At 33.3% G+C, this 21517-nt stretch overlaps 1 protein-coding gene across 1 annotated transcript in view; it reads left to right on the forward strand.

Annotated features, from left to right (window-relative positions):
- MALRD1 (MAM and LDL receptor class A domain containing 1) overlaps positions 1–21517 on the forward strand; it is a gene marked incomplete at both ends in the record, with an annotated part of 684412 nt that overhangs the window by 266866 nt on the left and 396029 nt on the right. The window contains 2 exons of the mRNA XM_081298191.1: positions 13539–13695; positions 17995–18105. Of these exons, the coding sequence (XP_081154317.1) occupies positions 13539–13695; positions 17995–18105 (268 nt within the window). The remainder of the gene's footprint in view (positions 1–13538; positions 13696–17994; positions 18106–21517) is intronic.

Consider the following 21517-nt stretch of genomic DNA (forward strand, 5'->3'; position numbering starts at 1 on the left):
TGATCCTACATTTTGGTTTTTGAGCTTGTTTTGCAAAGCAGGATTAAAAAACACAAATGCATTGGAAATTACAGGTTTTAAAGTTTGTTCTATTACCATAAATCTAAATTTAATAGTTTGTACACCATTGCTACATGAACCAGAATCTCTTGTGTATTTGCTTGCCAGTTGGATTTTAGTGGGAGAGATGGATTCTGACAACGGTGACATTTGGGGCATTAAAGTTTCTTTAGTGAAGAGATAGCAATCAGAGTAGAACTTGGGACTTCTTCAATATGGTGGCTTTCATTTTTTGGCTGGTGTGTTAAGAGAACAAAAATATGTAATTAATTTATTATTTTTTCTGCTTTTATTTTTATCAAAGATGAGAAGGAAGTTTTCACAAAATATATCTATTTATCTGGATATGTTTATACTTCTTGAATTGGAGTTTATCTTATATGGGCTTCTCTACAGTACATCCATTGTAATGTGATGAGCCACTATTGTTAAAAGAAGCTACATTTAGCTGGTTGCTGTCCTGGGTGCTGAGTAAAATGATAGTCTATGCTTGGGTGAGATACATAAAGTGAAGGTAAATATAGAGTGTGTGAATGGGTGAAGAGGTGGCATTTTGCTGAAGGTGGAAAAATTAAAGGAACTAGCTAGCTGAAAGTTGTCAATGAAGAGTTAAGAGATTATAAAAAATCAGGGAATTGTGTAAAAGTCTAGCTGATCTATATGCTGCTGCTAAATTACCTGTGGCAGAATAATAGGGGGGGGGGAGTACAAAGAACTAAGATAAGTAGATGGTAGGATGGGAGTTATATTCTTCTGGTCCTAGGCAGGAAATAGCACGAAGAATTTAAGCAAAGAGAATTTACTGGCAAGACTAAAAAGATTATATTTCTATCCAGTGGCTCAGGAGGCTGACACAGGAAGATCACGAGTTCAAAGCCAGTCTCAGCAAAATTGAGGCACTAAGCAACTAAGTGAGACCCTGTATCTAACCAAAATATAAAATAGGGCTGAGGATATGGCTGAGTAGTCGAGTGCCCCTAAGTTCAATTCCTGGTACCTCCCCCTTTGCCAAAAATAAAAGACCATATTTCTAGATCAAACTGTAATACATTTGTGATATAAAAAACAATGCAGTTTGGTGATTTATGGGAAATGCAAAGTGAAAAACTAAAGCAGTTCATGAACATCTTTTTAAATATTGGAAACCTGGATTGAAAAAGTCCAACTAGGAACTTTCTTTGGATATAGAAGATAATCCATCTTATTTTTTAATTCATTAGATTAAAGAAACTAAAACATCTATAAATAGATGTTTACTATCTCCTTACCTGGATCTTAAGATCTTTTGCTGTTGGCCTATGTATCTTATTTTGGCCTCATCATCCACCTACTCTGGAACATCCATGCTAATCTATTTGTTCTCCAACTATGACAACTTCATGCCATTGTGTCTTCATTCAACAATCTCCTAATCATCTTTGCAAATTAATCTGTGACTCAACTCTTCCATAGACCTTTCCCTAACCATCCCCTTTAATCTGATCAAATAGTTATTTTCTGAGTTTATCTTTATTAGAGCACAGGTCCCTGAATACTATCAGTATTCATTCATTTGTCTAACTCCTTCTCGATTCTGAAGACATCTCCAGAGAAAGGATGCTAACTAACTGGACCATGTGAGTCAACTCTAATCATGGTGCTGGTCCTATACTAGGTGACTCTGAGAAAAGACTGACCCCAGGAATGATCAAAAGAAAACAAAGTTGAAATACCTAGAATTTGGAAAAGCAATAGCAGTTGTTGAGTGATAAACAGAAGGCAAAGGAGACTGGAGAAAAGTAACATCTTCAAGTAACATCTTGAAGATGAGATTAATTCTCTAAGCTTCTATAGGTCTCCTTTGAACACTATGTGGATCAATTTCTTATAAATTATATTACTGACTCATATATGCAAATATGTTACTTTTATTAAATTTGGTTATATTTTACATGGATATATATATAAAAATTGTTGTAGAAAAGAAGAAAAATGAAAATTCTTGAGCTGGAATTTCCCTGGGGAAATCACTAGGTTTAAAAGTCAATTTTCTCATGTTTTCTTTAAGTTCTAAGTTTCCTTCCAGGGATTACTTTTCATTCTCTTTTAAATTAAGTCAAAGTTTTCCAACCAAACCTTTTCTGGGATATCATGAACTCAAAGCAGTATTCTGAGAAAACTTTTAGTGAACTAATTAGAAAAATTGATTTTTAAAAATTATTTTTATTATTTCAAATATAGTAAATTATTAGAATTCAAGAAATCAATATTTTTATCTATAAAGTTTCTAAAACATATAAATATGAATATCCTATATTTTTATCCATAGAATCAACATTATTCAAAACCCAGGGTAAAATTGAAAAGAAGTTGTTTTTATTAAATGAAAAAAAATTGTATCATTTACATGCAGTTACTAGCAATGCCTCAGAATAGAATCCAGTTGTAGCATTTTGCATTCTTATTATTATAAACACAGGGAACTGTCTATAAAACACTGTAGTGGTGTTTGTTTACATTTAAAAATACTTCTAACATGATCTACATCTTTTATGTATTCAAAATTTCAACTGGCCTTTCCATCACAGGTCAGGATGCTATAAATAACCAATAATGGCAATTGCTGATGATCAAAGATGTAGAATAATATAAAGGTCAAAGAGTGATTATTCATAATCTTCCTTAACAAAATAAACAAGGAATTGAAATAGTGATACTGAACTCTGATGGCAAATCACAGCAAAGTAATGGCACATGAATCCCTCATATTAATATGACTGTGAGAAGGTTCAGACCTAGGACCAACTTTCTGTTCTTTCAATGAATGTGACACTCCAAGGGTTGGTCCTATATATTAACGCAGTAGAGCAATAGTCTCAGACATCATAGCAATTACTTACTCATGCTCTGTTGCTAAATGAATTAATAGTTTAGTTTGGTCTATTTTTTTTAATGGAGCAATGGCAGAAGTATTTAAAATCTCAGGGTACCATAATCTTTAACATCTGCTGTCTCAATATGCAAACATCCAAATGCATAAATCATTAGACATAGGGTAACTTCCCTATGTTTTTAAGATCCTGATAATATTGAAAGAATAATAATGTGACTAGAAAACCTTTATTTGGCTCAGAAAAATACTTGAAATCATTAATTCACTCTGGCTAGCCTATTACCCAATAGACTGCTTGTGCATTTCTTTATTCCCATGTACTAGTAGGCTCCTTATTGGTTTTAGATGATAAAATAGCTAAAGCTGCCTTTCAAAAGCAGGCATGTAGGAAATGCTAGAATTAGTTATAGATGTGAATGGATGCTAAAGGCAGAGTAATATCAATGCCTAAAGGAGAAAGCTAGGGGGTCATTGTAAAAACTGAATATCTTCCAAAAGGTAAAGGTCAAGAGCTGGAAGGTGTTGTGTTAAGGAAACAGAGTATAATGAAAGTGTTGTCTAGAATCTATCAGCTACCCACGTGGATCTAGAAATGAAAACTAAGCGTTGCCAGTGCCCAGCATTATTGCCAAAAACCTGGGATGAAAAGCTACAATGTGAAAGTCTGATGGAACCAAGCTCAGTAGCAAGAGTGATGGTTTACACAGTATTTGCTCCTCAAAATAGAGGGATCTTACTGGTCTGAAGGAAAATTAGAGACTCGAATGCCTCCCCCAGCATCTGGCCAAGGAATAGAGAAACCAACAAATAAGCGGTTGTTCTCTCTCCACTCTACAGGTACTACTTTTTGAGTGCTGTGGTTCTTTTTCCTCCCATTTCCCCTTTGACTTTGAGTTCCTACGTTCCTATGATGAAATTAACTGGTCAATAAATAGGAAAGGCTTAATATCACTGAACTTCTCATTTTTTTCATGTCATTGGACATATAGATAATAATAGGAGTAGGGATATAACTTAGTGGTTAGCCTTCCTGGATTGGTGTATCATTTTCTATCAAATTTGAGTTTTTAGCCATTATTTATTTTGTATAATATTTTTTTGCCTCCTTGTCGTCTTCTGGGATTCCAACTGTATCAATATTGATTTATTTTATATTTTCCTACAAGTCTCTGAAGTTTTGCTCATTTTTTCCAATCAATTCTGTTTTCTGAGTTAATAATTACTACTGATATATTTTCATGGTTATTCCTTCTTTGGACAGGTAAAATCTACTTCTGATCATATTTTTGGTAAAATTTCAGTTATAATTTTCAATTTATATTTAGTTACATCAGATTTTTCATTGGCCCACTTGTGGTGAGTTGCTGCTGACTGTTTATTTTTTTAGCTCATAATGGTCACACTTTATACTTGTTCTGCTTTTGTTAGAATATTCATTGAAAACTGAATATTGGTGATACAGGATATAGTGGTTGGATTCCGTGATGTTCATCTGAAGTTTGTTGTTTTCTAGTAAGGAGTTAATTTACCTGCATTTAAATTGTAAACTTTACTCTGCAGTGTATACCGCTAATATCTTTGCTGTGTTTATATGGCTGTCCACAGTTATTTTTTGCTCCATTTAGTGATCAGCCAAAGATTTCGGCAGAGATGTAGCTCATCTTCTCTGTAGTTCCCATCCTTCCAGGAATTTCCTTGTTTATCTTTGCTGTGTCCATTTTAGACTGATTCCTGAAACATCAGGAAGGCAATTGGTTGTATCTTGCTTTGTGTCTCTTCTATATGTACAGATCATCATTATAGCAATTATTACATGGTAGAGATGGAATCAGGAAACTGTGACCTATAGGCCAAATATAGCCCACTGCCTAATTTTAGAAATAGCACTTTAAGAGAACATAACATATAAATGTCCATTCTTTTATATCTTGTATAGGCTTAGTTTTGCAGCACAAAAAGCACACTTAAGTAGTTATGATAAAGACACCATACACTGCAGAGTGTAATTATAATACTTATCTGGCTCTTCACAGAAAAACTTCCTACCTATAAAATAGACTGCTATTGAATTTATTTCTTTATATGTTTGTTTTTACTGAAAAACCACAAATTTATAGTCCCCTAGAAGGTAGGAAATATGCTGTATTTTGTTTTACCAGCCAACCCTGCAACAATGAATGAGGCTGAGTATGTGTTTAAATATAGTGATGCATTTTCTAATATTTAATTAGAACTCATAATTATTAAAATGCAAAATGAGTGGAAGGAAGATAGTTCAATGAAGTTATGATTTATTCTTACAATGCGTATTTTCCTGATTAGTTTAAGAGATGAGTTAATACTATCTTTTTTTTGGAGGAAATCTGTACTGGGGATTGAACTCAGGGGCACTGGACCCCTGAGCAATATCCCCAGCCCTATTTTTTATATTATTTAGAGATAAGGTCTCACTGATTTGCTTAGTGCCTCACTTTTGCTGAGGCTACCTTTGTACTCTTTATCCTCCTGCCTCAGCCTCCTGGGCTACTGGGATTACAAGCATGAGCCACCACATCCAGATACTAATACTATCTTTAATAATAAAATTTGATAGATTTATTCCCGTCATGTCCTAATTGAGTGCTGTTGTGTCCTTCTCCCAGGGAAAAAAAGTCTAAACTTATACCTACCAGCAAAACTTTATTTTCTTGCTCTGCTTTGAATGGTTCTTATAAATACCCCCTGAGGTTAATGGAAAAGAGGTTAAGAGTGGCTGCCAGTTCTCCTGCTGACTGTGGTTCCCAAGAGTTCTCACACACACTTTCAGCTTTAACCTTCACTCAAATTTTGGTGGAAATGTTAACAGTTTGTGTGACCCTCAGGTGTGTGCCCAGTAAAAAATGATTTGTATCCAAAGTTTCCTTGAAGGAGCATGTTTTTCCTTAGATTTTTGACAATTGCTTATTTCTGATGGGTTTATGAAGAACTGCGATTTTGCAGGTTATTAGTTGTTTGTTTTTTTTTTTTTCTTGTTCAGGGGTGAAGTATTGCATTTTTCGGCTGAGTTTCGAGTGGAACCGCAAGTTTGACAAATTGAATTTTCATTCACAATAAACTGGATAAATTCTGGCATTGTTGCTAGTCATTGCTGATAAACCATATGTACTTTTTTAATTTTGAAAAATATTTAAAAATTCTTGAGGATTCAGTTATTTTGATCTATGTTTTGAAATTCAGGTCAAAAACTTATATTAAAATATAATAATTATCTTAGTGATTCTCAAAAAAATATTTATTTATTTTTTCAGTCACTCACTTGACAGGTATTTTACAGGCTTCCCATATGCCAGACACATGTTGTGCTTTTGGTTGAATACATTAGGATGTACAGAATTTTTTAAAAAACTATTTACTATGTTTACCTTAGTACTTCCCAAAATATTTATTCTTTTATAAAGTTTATAAATGTATGTATGTGATTATCCAAGGAAAGTTTAGTGGAAAATTGTTCCATACCTCTAGAATAAGTATGTACATCAAATTGTGTGTGAGTGTTTGTGTGTGTGTGTGTATGTGTATGTGTGTATGAATGTGAATGCTATCCCAGAATTGTGTATTTCTGTAATTCTGTTTTTCAGATCCCTTTGACTAAGAAATCCAACCTCATTTAAAATTCATATTAGATTCTACATTCTAACATTTTGTGGAAGTTATTATAGATTTCTCAGATGAGAGAGTAATTTTGAATCAAGTAATTTTGAGTCTAGGAATTTGGGGTCTAGAAATCTAAGACTTATATAAAGATAATATTTTGAAGAATGAATTGAAATATTTAAAGAAAGACCAATAGCAAAAGTGTGTCAGAAGAAAGACCAATAAAAGGGAGTCAGGGAGAATAGAAATTACACAATGTATTTAAGTAATATCATGAACTCAAGAAATGGGTATAAATCTAGGTGTCTGAATAAAGTGACAAATGAAAATTGAAGCCACATGTGGTGTAAAAAGTCATTCCTCAGATATTGATGAGTTGAGTAAGCTGTTGCCTGTGGACCAAATCTGGCTTGATGCCTGATTTTGTGAGTTTGATTTTACTGGAACCTAGTTGTAATTATTCTTTTAAATATCATTTATGGCTACTTTTATGGTATAAAGGCAGAGTTGAATAGTTGTAACAGATCATTAATCCATCAAAGTTTAAAATATTTACTTTGTACTTAATAGAAAAAATTTTTCTGACCCCAATGATAGACCAGCACATTTGAAGTTACCATCTGTCTACTGTTGGTTACAAGTATGAAATAGACAAAGAACTTTCACTAGAATGAAAATTAATTCAGCACTTTCTTTATAGGAAGACCAGTAGGAAGGAAGTAAAAAAAAACAGGAGGAGAGAGAAAAGAAGGGGAGGAGAATAAAAAAGAAAATATATCTGCTGGTAGGGACAGTGAAGATTTTTGTTTACTTGAATGCCAATTGCATACAGGACTTCACTCTGAGGCAATAAAGATGAATTATACATTTCTAAACACAGAATCAAATATATATTTTTAGAAAGGACCAATAAGAGCTAGAAGCCTTTCTTGTGTTTTCCAGAACTCCACAGCAAAGTAGAGAGAGCATGTGTGGAGTTTGGAGTGCGCCGTTGAAGGGATTTAACACATAATATGAACTGAAAAGAATATTTCTTTTCCCTTAATTTATATTCTAAAGTCCCCCAAAAGACCCATAATCCACCTGGCTTGTTTATGAAACCTGCTCACTCCAGCGGTCAGTAGGTCAAGGACTTCATCACACACAATGGAGTTGGCAGTAGGAGTAAGGAGAAGTTCTGCCCCCATGAGGGTGGTCCACCACAGATCCTAGGGTTATTCTGTGGAGACCATTAGACGACTAGCACCATTGCACACCTCTTGGTCCATTGGGGTGCAGTAACTAAGTACCATACACAGGATGACTTATAAACAACACATTCCTATTTCTCACTGTTATGAAGGTTAGGAATTCCAAGATCAAGACATAAACAGATTTGATATCTGACCAGGACCCTCTGATTGTTGCCTTCTGATTGTGTCTTACTGTGGTGGAGGAATGAACTAGTTCTCTGGGGCCTTTCTCAGATAGGCACTCAGCTTATTAGAAGGGCTCTACCCTATGACACAATCACCTCAAAAGTTGTACCCACTAATGCCTATCACCTTCAGGCTAGAATTTCAGAAAAGGAACTTTAGGGGAAATGAACACCAAGACCATAGCAAATTCCTTCTACTTTTCTGCTACTCATGAAACTAATAAATCTTACGACAACTTTTAGTAGATCATAGCCTCACAGTTATGGTAAAACAGTCTGTGGTGTTGCAGTGAATCAAAGGGAAGATCTCAACCCAAAGAATGAGCCTGAAGAATATCACTCTCATACTGTATGTGTACAATTCAAACCTTCATTGATCTTCTTAAAAATATTTCATTTGGCCATGCAGGGTAATTTTCCCCCCAATAATTTAATTAGGATGACGACTCAGGGGATTCTCAACTAAGGAAAAAACAACATTTTACTTACTTAATCTGTGTTGTACAACATTAGAAATGCTTATCCTCTAAGACTGGGTGGTTTTAAAAAATCATTATGCATTATAAATCAAATACGTTTTATAATGACTTTTTAAATGACTTGTACATCATCACCTTGGCTCCTTTGGAACATTTGAAAGCAGAGTCACAACTTTCTTAAAAACTTTACTACGTGGTTTATGATATGTTTTATTAGGAAAATATATGTTTCTATAAAACATCCTCTTTCCTGCTGTGTATGAGAAAAGATAATTTGAAGGTTGGTAGAGACATGCTGATATTTTATGGGTGACAACACTGTTGGTTATGCTGATTATGGCTGTACTCCTTCTAGAAGAGGAGCTGATTTCCTCTGCAGGTACAAGCTTGAACAATCTCATCCCAGACACAGGCCAGTATTTGTGTAATTCTTCATTTTTCCATTAGGAATCATACATACATCATGTGCCCCCAATTAATATCTGTAACACTGGTGACTGAATGAGTTACTTTTACACCGGTGCTGGGTGCTTAGTTTGATATAAAAACACAAATGAAGTTCTGCTGTTTGCATTTTTCAAATTGATCTCCTGACATATCTCTCCTTTTCCTGTTCTTGGCAGGTATAAGGGATATTTTAGAGATGTAGAATTTTAGAGAATTGTTTTCATGAGTCATCTTATATCTGTCCTTGTAACTGAATTTTCTAGAATGTATTTGATTAAGGAAATGAAGCATAAATTTTGTTTTTTCCACTTGTGTAGTTTCTAGGAAATTAACAAAGGAACCTCTATTTAAAGAACCACTGATTCATTGCTTTTACTATTGCCATAATTGTGACTTAGACTTTTATATTCTTCATGGTCTCTGTATCTATTAACGTTACTGGATCCTTTCTTACAGGTACTTTTTGTTTGTTTATGTTTTTATTTTTGCTGTTTCTTTTTTTTTGCCCCAGCCTAGAACAGTGACCTTTTTTTTTAAATGTTAATCAGCCCTTTATAGGTGTGGACTTCTGCATCCTAGGGTTCAACAAGTTACAGGTAAAAAATATTTGAAAAAATAATTTGTGTGTATTGAACAGACTTTTTTTCTTGTCATCTTTCCCTGAACAATACAGTATAGCGATTATTTATATAGGATTTACATTGTATAAGATATAACAGGTACTTTAGAGGGGATTTAGAAGGGGATGTGCTTAGATTAGAGAAGGACAGTGTCTCCTGCATCCTCACATGTGAATGTGATGCAAATATGATGTCATTTGTTATAAGGAACATGAGCATCTGGGGATTATGGTTATCTGTGGGGGGGCAGGGGCAACAAGGGTCCTGGAACCAATCTCCATAGGTGCTGAGGGAGAGCTATAATTTTGTCTAGCCAACAATTTCTGTCACTTCCTTATTCTTTTTATTTTTACATGTGTTTTAATTTTCAACTCTTTTATTTTACATTATAAGTACTTTTTGAGGCTCTAACCTCTACTATGCATGGTATATAGGAAACAAAATTGGCATTACTATCAAACACAGACGTAACTATATTAACATCGTGGGATATCACATTCAGTTACATCTGGCATAGTTCATATTCTATAGAAAGCACTTTATAATTGCTACTTTCATTATAGGTGATACAAATATTTCCTTCCATTCTCTCATTGGCCTTTATTCTAGCCTTTTTATTGGTTCTTTTTAGTTATACATAACAATAAGACTCATTTTGACATAAATATAAAAGCATAGATTATAATAAGTTCTAATTCAGTCCCCAGGACTCTCTTCCCCTCCCACCATCCCTCCTTTCATTCATTTCCCTCTACTCTACTGATCTTTCTGCTCTTTATTTATAATTTTTATTTATTTATTTATTTATTTAATTTTTATTTTTTATTAGTTGCTCAAAACAATATAATAGAAGAAGATTACCACTAAACAAGGAAGAGAGGTGGGAGGGAATGGGAGGAAGAAGGGGAATTGCACGGAAGATGGAAGGAGACCCTCATCATTATACAAAATACATATATGATGATGTGTCACAGTAGTTTGGGTAGAGAGAGGTGATGGGAGGGGAGGGGAGGGGAGAGGGGATATGGAGGGCAGCAGAATACAACAGACACTAGTATTACTTTATGTATATACGTGACTGTATAACCAATGTGATCCTGCAAACTGTACATGTGGAAAAGTGAGAATTCATACTCTCATTGTCTTTTTGATCATCAAATTAATATATATGAAAATCAGAAATTCTTAATTTAATGGCAGTCCCCTTTCTCAATATGTCCTTTTATACTTAGTGATTTTCATATACTTGTAAAGAACTTTCTTATTCCCACATTATGCTCATATTGTTATATTATCTTACACAGCTTTATTGTTTTACCTCTCTTCCTCCAGGTATAATCTACTTGGAATTTATATTTTTGAATACTATGAAATACAGATCAAGGTTAATTTCATCCCCTCGTGGACACCTAATATATTCAGCTCATTTACTAAAAAGATCATCCTTTCCTTACTGTTCTGAGGAACCAAACTTTTCTTAAAATAAGTATCCAGATAAATTCAGATCTGTTATAGGACTATTTCTTCCAGTTCCTGGGGTTTCTGTTCTTGTTGTCTTAATGTCTTAGTGTCCTCATGCTGTTGTATCAAATACCAAAATCTGGTGGTTTATAAACAAGAGACATTTATTTCCCATAGTTCTAGAGATTGGGAAGTCCAAGGTGAAGAGTCAGCAAACTGACTGTTGAGGGTCTGTTTCCTGGTCCTTGGTAAGGACAGTGTCTCCTGCATCCTCACATGTGAAGGAGCTAGCTAGTGCTCTCGGGTGTCTTTTATAAGAACAGTCATCCTATTAAGGTGACTTAATGACCTTACTCAAGACCACTTCCTTCTACCTTTACTTTGGTATTTGGATCAAAGCACAAACACACCATATCATTTGATTACTAAATGTTCCTATTAAGTCTCATCGAGTCCTCCAGCTTTATTCTCCTTATAAATAAAATTGATGGCCTGTTGTTTTCTATTTGTATTTCTATTTGAAATTTAGGATTACTTTACCAAATTCTGAAAAATAAATTTTGGGGGAGTGTGTTGAGATACTGATGGATCTGTAAATCAAGTGGTAAAGAACTGACATATTTAAAACACATGAGTACTTCAATTCATATACACAGTGCTGTGCTGAAGTCAGGCAATACTGCCTCAGGAGAGTTGATTGGACACATTGGGAAGCCATTGGGAGGCAGGGGAGAGGTATTATAGAGATTTGTTTGCCATATTAAATATTATTATTGTATTTTAAGTCCATTACAAAACCATTAGCAGGTTTGAAGGAGTAGATTTGTGGATATGATTCAATTTCTATTTTTCAAAAGAGTTTTCCAAGTGATGTGTGAAGAATAGATGCAGTGAATCAAATGTAAAAGTGGGAAGGCCCATTACATAGCTTCTCATTCTAGGCAAGAAATGAGATGCATTTGCTTTAAGATGGTGGCATTAAAATTAGAGATGTATGGACAATACAAGCTGTATAGTAGAAGATTTTCAGCGACTCTAAAATAATTTTTATAATAAAATATTTTAGTTGTAATAATTCTGCGAGTTGCTTACAGAAAGATTCTGAGACTAAATGATTTTTGTACATATAGAAATGCACAAGTGCATTTCCTTGATCATCTCCATTTCTTCTACCTACTTGAGTGTATAAATATGTCTTTGTTCTTGATATCGACATACTGGGATATTAAGCACACAAGGAATAAAACTAAAAATGATTTTTCATTGAGATGTATGTAATTAGACAAATTAACATAGTGATCCTACTAATCATTCTCTTAACTGTCTTAACTCATATGCTCTGTGATTTGTAGGACTCTAAACTTATATCATTAGCAACAACTAATGATCTGAACATAAATACAAATTACAATTCCCATTGACTTAATGCTAAGATCAACTAGGTACTGTGTTAGATGTTCCACATATTTAATTCTAATTCTTAGTAAGACCTTAAACAGAACTATCCCATCTTATAAAATGTAGGACTGGATACATTCAGGTAAGTTAGCCTGCCCAAAGTTGCCCATCTAGTAAATGACAAAGCCAGAGGCCAAGCTCCATCAAATCTTTTGCAGACAATTATATCCCCAGTGACCTGGATAGCTACTGGCAAGTCTGTTAGGGCAGAACACTCAATAAATATGTCATGAATGAATGAATATGTCTGTTTTCCTGCCTATTTTCTATTAATAATTCACATTTCTCAAAAAACGGTAAAACTTTCAAATTAAAATGGGTTTAGTAAATAGCAGATTTAAACTTTGTATATCTAGCAACTGTACTTAGGTTAGAAAATGGCAAGAAACCAAGTTAATAAAAGGAAGAACAGGAGAGTTGATCTCAAAATATGAAGAATTACTTCTTTAATACCTAGTGTGTCTTAATGTTTCATTATTTCTTTTTCAAATTGATAGTTAAAGTAGGGGTTTAAACTTTTTGTTTTTTTTATTGCAAGAGCACATTTTAATATAATTGTTTATATTTTTTCCTTTTTAAACATTGGGCCTAGGAAAGAAAAAAGCATGCTTTACCTCCTAAAGTAATATGGAGAGAATAAATTTGAACCAAAACCCTTTTAGACTTATGAGTTGAATGCCAGTTTTATTTCTGCTTCCCGTGCCTTTTTATTTGTATGTTTTTTTAATGTGTCTTCTAAAGGTATTCCATTCTTCATGGCCTCATTACCCACATAAAGATTAGTTCTAAAGGCAGACGAGGATATTCACAATATCACTGTTTAAAAAATATTAACCGCTTTATTACTGATTTGGTCAGTTTAGCCTTTACAATAATTTATAGACCTTCTACCAATAGATCTCATTACAAGGACCATGAATTCAAAATCAAAATGGTAGAATTATTTCTGATGAAGATGACAGACCATAATTATTCCTAAAACTTTGTACTTTTAGGAGAAATGGTATAATAATAAAATATGGTTAGTGGCAAGCTATGTTATGTTTTAAGATCTTCTTCTTCTGTTTCAATCTGATAAATATTTTCCCCAGAAATACCACAGATGGCTGGTACCTGTATGCTGACAGTTCAAATGGGAAATTTGGTGACCTGGCTGACATCCTCACTCCTGTTATTTCACTCACGGGACCAAAATGTACCTTGCTGTTTTGGACGTACATGAATGGTGCCACAGTTGGGTCTCTCCAGGTACTGTTTAGGCAATAATGTGTCCCTAATTCTCTCTATGAACATGAATACTGAATAATTTAGTGTCATTACAACATAGTTTTATAACAAATGGAAATGGACAATTATTAGCACTTGACTAGTTTCATAATGGGATAATTGAGAAAAAGCTTTAGCAGAATCTGACATTAGTGGTTGGTAGATATTTTTATTTCTATTTAATTTATGACTATCTTTGCTGTATTCTCCAATAGTCTCTTTCAAATATTTTATTTGAGGAAAAACAATCTCAAACTGTTTCAGATTTATAAAATGTTTCATGAATAGCAGAGACAACTCCCATATACCCTTCAGTAAGAGATTTTTTTTCACAATTGTACCAATGAAGTCTTTTACAGCAAAAATATCTAATACAAATTCACATATTACACCAAGTTCTTTCTTTCTAGTGCTCTTCAAGTGAATGATTCCTAACCATTTCCTTTATGTTGTTTTAAAAGAGTGTATCTATCATTTTGTAAGTCATCTCTCAAGTTGGATTTACTCAGTGCATATTTTGATGTAAAATCACCAATATTATGTTTTTTATCACTTCTCATTAGTAATAAATGTATATCAAACCCATTAGTTTTGCTTCCTTTATTAATATTTTGTGGAGAAACACTTAAGGGTATATAAAATCCTGATCTTAACAATTTTACTCACTAGATTTTGCCTCCAGTAGTGCTTTTTGCCTAAATTATTTTTACTCAAGATGATTGCTTACTTGTGATTTTCTAACTCCATTACTCTATCTACATTTGTAGTTTCCTTTTCTATTGTAAAGAAAAAAATTTCTCACTTCTCTGTTTGTGCACTTTGTTTTATATTAATATAGACTAATGAGTTTCTATTTTATTCAATGTGTTACAGTCTGTTATTTCTTTGATCCTAAATTGTCCCAGATTATGTCACAAGAATCCCTCTAAACTGGCCTCCTTATCTCTTTAACAAGGCTTATTATTCCTTGAGCATTTTCTTCCTTTCTGACCTATAAAGTCCAAACTCATTTTTGTCCTGCTGTTTCTCTGGAAGTAACTATTTCTGCTTAGCTTCGTGGTGGCTTTTGGTAGACAAAGATATGATGGCAAAATGGAGAGATTTTTCTAGAATATTAATATGAATCCCTAAGTCCTTTTTTTCATCCTGGACATGTATGAGTAGAGGATAGGGTAAGATTCCATAAACATATATATCACTTACACAGATGAAGCCAACTAGTTTTTGTAGCATCTCCATTCAGACTCATTTTCATAGCCTAGGGGCTGTTTTCTAGGCAGCCATGTCTGAAAAATAAATCCACAAATCCCAGAATTATTTACCATGAGTAGTTTTAGACCAGGAAAATCTTGCTATAAGCAAACTATAAAGACTCTCTTCCTTTCACATGCTGTTAGTTTGTTTTGCCAATTAAATTTGTGTTTAGCACATTTGCTACAAGATGAAACTTAGGTTACCTACCATTTCTTCCTCTATACAAAGAAAGAGAGACTGCCAACCTGCTGCTTAATCACTTCTTTTCTAATAGGTTTATTGCAATATTTATGCTGAGAATTTCCTCTTCCATTTTATTATTGATTATTTTCTAGAATTTTCCTGGCAATTATCAACTATCAGTTTTCTAAATAACATAAACATTTTAAAAAATGCTATTAGATTTTTTAAAAATCGGAAACAATAAACTTATAGATTAATTTCAAACTCTATGACAGGTTAAATGTTTTACAAAAAGTAGTTTGAAAGTATATTTGTATGTATATATGCCTGTGTGTGTTTTATTATTTAAAAGTGTTCACATAGTCTTATGGATTATAATTTATGTTTTTGGTTTACATTGACTTTTTAAAATTGATTTCATCCAAAACAATCAAAATATCCTACTGTAGAGTTTTCATTAGTAAAACATTATTTAGCTGATGTAGTTTGTGGGTAAGATTAATGATCATAAACATGCTTTTATCTTTTCAGAATAAGAACTTGTATTAGTGAATGAAATATTATGAATTAAAAATTTATAAACAACTAACATATAATTAAAATAGCAATGATATCCTTATTTCTATGCTTGACTGAATAAATAACATTAAGTGTTGTATTATTAATATGTTGCTTGAATGCATAGTAGTTTGTACTACTGTGATAATCGTACAAAGATGATATTTTACTATATATTATTATTATTTTAGGGAGTATCAGGGATTGAACACTCAACCACTGAGCCACATCCCTAGCCCTATTTTATATTTTATTTAGATACAGGGTCTCATTGAGTTGCTGAGTACTTTGCCTTTGCTAAGACTGCCTTTGAGCTCACCATCCTTCTGCCTCAGCCTACTGAGCCACTGGGATTACAGGCATGCACCACCATGCCTGGTTTCTATATATTATTTTCAGCATTTTTCAATTATCATTTTATTTTATTGGTAAGAAATTATATATTTTGATTTTAGTAATATTTTTAATTATCTTGAATTTTATAGACCAAGAATTTGGTGATTTTTTTTCCTAGCAACATTTACTCTGGAAATTCTAATTATATAAAAAAATTCATGTGATTTTAGGTTAAAAAATTATAATATCATTAAAAATAATTTTCACTTTTAAAAGTCAACTCCATATATGTATGATATGTTAAAAAAAATTCAACCATCATGTATAACTAAACAGAACAAATAAAAAAATAATAAGTCTAAACCTTCAAAACTATATCTGAATAATTCTTTAGTTGTACAAATTGTATCTTTAAAAAGTGTGTTGTGATGTAATTAAATAGGCCATATTAATTGATTATTTTCAGATGTAGAATTATTCTGATCTTTCCTATTATCATCAGTTACTCTCTTGATGGCTTATTTAGTGTCATTCTAAAAGAAGAACCAAAATTATTTCTCTAATGAAACTAATGTAGATTTTTCTTTGGAGTTGAGAGTTAGTACTATGTTATTCAGTTTTCCATCATTATAACATATACCTGAGATAATCAATTTATAGAAAAAAGGTTTATTTTTGCTCCAGTTTTGGAGGTTCCAGCCCGTAACCAATTGATCCCATTGTTTTGGGGTCAATAGAGAGGGAACACGTTATTTCAGGAGTGTATTGTAGAGCAAAATGTCTCATTTCATGGCTAGGATACAAAAGAGAGAAAGAAGAAGGTGCTGGGGTCCTTCTGTCTTCTTCAAGGGCTCTCCTCACCAATGATCTAAGACTTTCCTATAAGTCCCACCTTTTAAAGGTTTCATTACCTCTGGCATGTCCTTCCGTAGAATGGGCTGGCTGAGAAATAAAAGCTAAGAAAAATAGAATGGCAAAATAACCCCAGAACACAGAAGGTAGTTTCAAAGCAGGGGCATGGCTGGCTAGCTGACCAGACAGGTCCAGATTCTAACAAAGAAAGGCACCCACTTCTGCTTTATTTATATGGGGGAAAAATCAAAGAAGTTCTATAGGACGTTTTTTACCAAAATAGGATAGAGGTGGGGACAGATAGGCTGCTCAGTTTCTAACAGGTTACTCCCATCTTGGATGCAGCTGCACAAGACCTTTCTAGCAGAGCAGAGGAGAAGGTCATGTACATTGGGCAGTCTGTCTCGGTGGGAGTGCCATGGGAAGTTCCCAAGGCCAGACCTGTTCCCTCCATGGCTTTGATGCTAAAAAACGTCCTTACATTTTTCAAGGATAGCTTCCCGTGTGCTTTAACACATGGACCTTGGAGGGACATTTAAATTCAAACTATTTGCAGGTACTGATGAGGATTTGTTCTTTTCAATGCTGTAGAACAGGGAGCTCTTACTTTACAGTGCTGTGCATATATCACTCATTCACTCATCTGTGATGTTATAGTTAAATATCTCACATTGTAATGTCACTGCCTCCTTTAACTATTTGAATAAGGAAAGTCTTTCTCAGCAGAGTTTTTTAGGAAGTAATTTCATATTATTTTCCATTTAAGTATATTATTTAATACATAAGATGTCAACTGTTAACTGCTGTCAAATTTTATACAGCTAATGTAGTTGAGTTCCTAATAAAATAGTTCCCAGATAGCTTAGTACTTGATTGACAGATATTCATGTACACCTTTATTGTTCAAAGCTTTTGAGATACCCCGAGGGCACATTCTTGCACCTTCATAGTCAAAAACAAATGAAAAATGTCTCATCTTTTCTCTTAGGGACTTGAGGTAGATATTAAAAATTTTAAGAATAACTTGGAAAATTCCACACGTTTAAAATTTTTTAAGACACAATATTTCAATACCTATTACTTGATTTGTCTCCTCAGGTACTCATCAAGAAAGGCAATGTGACTTCTAAAGTGTGGGCTCAAACGGGGCAGCAAGGTGCACAGTGGCGGAAAGTAGAAGTCTTTTTAGGCATTCATTCCTACACACAGGTTTGTAATCCACCTAGCTTTGTCAAGAGAGCCTTTTGTTAATTTTTCCTTTCATGCGAATTTATTTTCTCCACTCAATCTAAGTCTTCCCATTTCTTATTTGAGGCGTTATGTGAAGGCCCAGCATTTAACACTCCATATGGTACTTTCCATAAGAAATTTACAATTCTAGACAACCCTAAGTTCTCCCAATTAGACAGACATACTTCTAGGAACATTTAATTTGAATGGCAACTTTCCCGTACCCCCTAGTCCACTTCTCACATATAAAGAACACCCCTCTTGATTCTGAAAATAAATTCTCAAAGATCGTGGTATAGTTGTTCCAAATGTGACTTGAAAGGCAATTTTCTGAAAACACTTTATAGGATTGAGCCTTATTATATGTAAGGTTTATATAATTCAAAATTATTTGGAGAGTCATAATATTATGTTATGCTACATTTGACTTCAAATAGATTACAATAATAATAGAGGTTAAGACATACAAGCTATATTAAAATTCAAGTGGGACATAGATTAAAATGTTTCCACTTAAAATAATTATGTGCCTAGATATTTGGTACAAGTTTTATTTTTTATGGGTTATCAAGCAAACGAGAGCTCCAGGGGCCATAGCTTTCATGGGCATTTGCTTGGAACACGAGGCTTTGCTGGTAAGATTTGTTAAGATTTGGAATTGCAGAGCAAGAATCCAGAACTATTTATTAGGAGGACATTTTCTTTTTGTCTTAATTACCTGGAACTTAATTTGACGGCATTAAAACTACTGGACTCTAGATAGAAGGGATAAGATATTTACTAAATATTGTAGCACAGATAACCAAGGTATGACTATGAATGTTCACTAAATATATTTACAGGCATGAGCTTTCTCTGATAGGTGAGCCCCCTTCAACTCGGATGGAAACACAGGCTGGATAGAGTAGTTTATATTGATATAGCATTATGTCCAATTCCCAGGTGATATGCATAATAAAATCCCATGACTTTTTCCTCTTACTGTAGTATACAGTTTCTTTGTGAATCATTTGTAGCTAATTTAGGATATGAAGTCCAATCTAAACATGTAAAGATTGGATAGCAATTTAATGCTCTTATACAATATAAAATTTATTGTTAAAATGAGTCTAAATATTCAAGTGGAGACAAGAAGAATCCTTAGCAAGAATATGCAGAAGGTTCTGCTGCCAGAAGACACAGGCTTCCATCCCAGGCAATAAATTCTTACTTAGTTTTGTGCACATGGAATGTTTATATGATAACATGTATGTTCATAATAACAAAGGGGAGTTTCAGCAAGTGGAATCATTTATAAATTGGGGTAAAAATGGGAGTTCATAACCCACTTGATTCTAATGTATGAAATATGATTTGTCAAGAGCTTTGTAATGTTGTGAACATCCAATAAAAAAAATTTGGCTTTTTGAAAATCTATAATTTTCACATATTGAAATCTAATGGAAGAGAAGTAGACTCAAGTTGCTTGAATCTTTAAATATTAATAGCTTATGAGTACTTGCTTTTTCATATTACTCACTACTGCCCTTATTGAGCATCTACTGTGTACAAAGTGCATTGTAATTCCTGGAATATACCGTGATGAATTATCACACTGTTCACAATTCTTCTGTTCTTACAATAATCATTTCCATTAGCCTCAGAGAGATGAGTGCTGTAACCCTGAGTAAAAGCATAAGATAAAGTAAAAAATTGCATACTAAAGCAGAAGTTGGAAGTTTGTATGTTTTTTATATAAAAACTCTTATATTCGAACAAAATCTTTCATTGTAATAATTTTGTAATCGGAGCACTTTTATATTGTACTTAATAAATGCTAGATATATTTTCTATGAGTTTAAAAATATTGACACATTTTATTTGTCCAATAATCCTATAAGTACATATTATTAAAACTATACCTTCATCCTACTGATAAAAGTACAGAAATGCCTGAAAGTTAAGTAACTTGACCTAGTTATTTATAAAGTACCAAATGCAGAGACAGAGTTGAAATGTAGGCAGGCCATCTGTAATCCAACTGTTCTTCTATACTGCCTTTCAAATTTTATTAATATATTTGACCTAGATTTTACTCTGCCTGAAAGGAGCAGTACAATTGCTTATTTTAAGAACATTTAAGAGTCAATCTTATGTCTATGAAATTTCAACCCACACTATAAAAAAACATTGAGAAATAATGATTCAATCATTTGAACGTGATTGACAACTGAGATTGTATTGGGATTAAAGCAGGTAAACAAATTAATCGTGGAAACACTCATTAGTTACTGCACATTGGTATTCAGAAAGCATAATGTCACATATTTAAATTTTTAGACAATCCAGATAATAGAATATCTTTTTACTTTGTATATCAATTTTTTTCCAATACTCAATTTCACTTGTAAGAGAGTTGTAGTTCCTATCATTTTCTTCTAGTTAACCTTTTAATGCCTTCTAAGCTCCTCTTCTATTTCACAAATATATTGATCTTTTCTGGCTCATCTACTATGAAGAACAATTTTCCTTTAGGGAAATTCAGTATTCAAAAACTATTATGATTTTCTTTTAATAATGTGAAACATTATTTCAATGACTCTGTCCTCTCACCTTGAAAAGAAGACACTCCTGTTCACACAAATATAAAAGCATCTCATTTTAAGGAAAAACTAAAATTCCTTCTTCCAAGAAAAATTTTTTTCATAATTGGTTAAAATTTGTTTAGGAGATTAGTAACAGTAAGTAATTTGTGCAAAATTAATAAGGAAAATCTTTACTTCTTGTTCTAACTGACTTAAAATATTTCTTACTTTAGCTTGTCCATATTTAGCTTGCAGGGGAATTTAAGAGAAACACTGAATCAATCATTCGGAATTCTGAAAATAAACAATATGTGACTCTTCATGTTCTCTGAAACAGTGTTCTTTGTCATTGCAAGCAGTTAGGTATTGTTACAAACTAAAGATAGATTTTCTGAAAATTTTAGTATCTCTTATTATATTTTATCAATTCTGATCTATTGAAGTATATACAAATGGAAAACTGCTTTTAAAAAGTAGCACACATGGGATTCCATTCATCACATACATTAATCAAAGGCAAATCAAAATTGCTTCAATTCCAAAGATTTGGCTGATTTTAGCAAAACTCATGGCCTTGAGGCTTGATGTCTTTTAACTCTCAAATCCTCTGGGGTGGCTAGATCTGAAGAAGAGCAAAAACTGAGCAAAATAAAGGATGTGCTTGTACATAATTTCTCTTGGTACTTTATTAACCATTGATCCTCCTGCTTCCATGTATGATGAGGCTCTAAGAAATGAGCAGGTCTAGTTTTGGACCTGAGCTCTGGCGTAGGCACTGGTAGGTTGTTATGACTCCTGCCAGTTTTCTAAGCTGCATGTCCTAACCA

This window comes from Spermophilus citellus, assembly GCF_964194105.1.
Source record: "Spermophilus citellus genome assembly, chromosome: 6".
Classification (NCBI taxonomy): domain Eukaryota; kingdom Metazoa; phylum Chordata; class Mammalia; order Rodentia; family Sciuridae; genus Spermophilus; species Spermophilus citellus.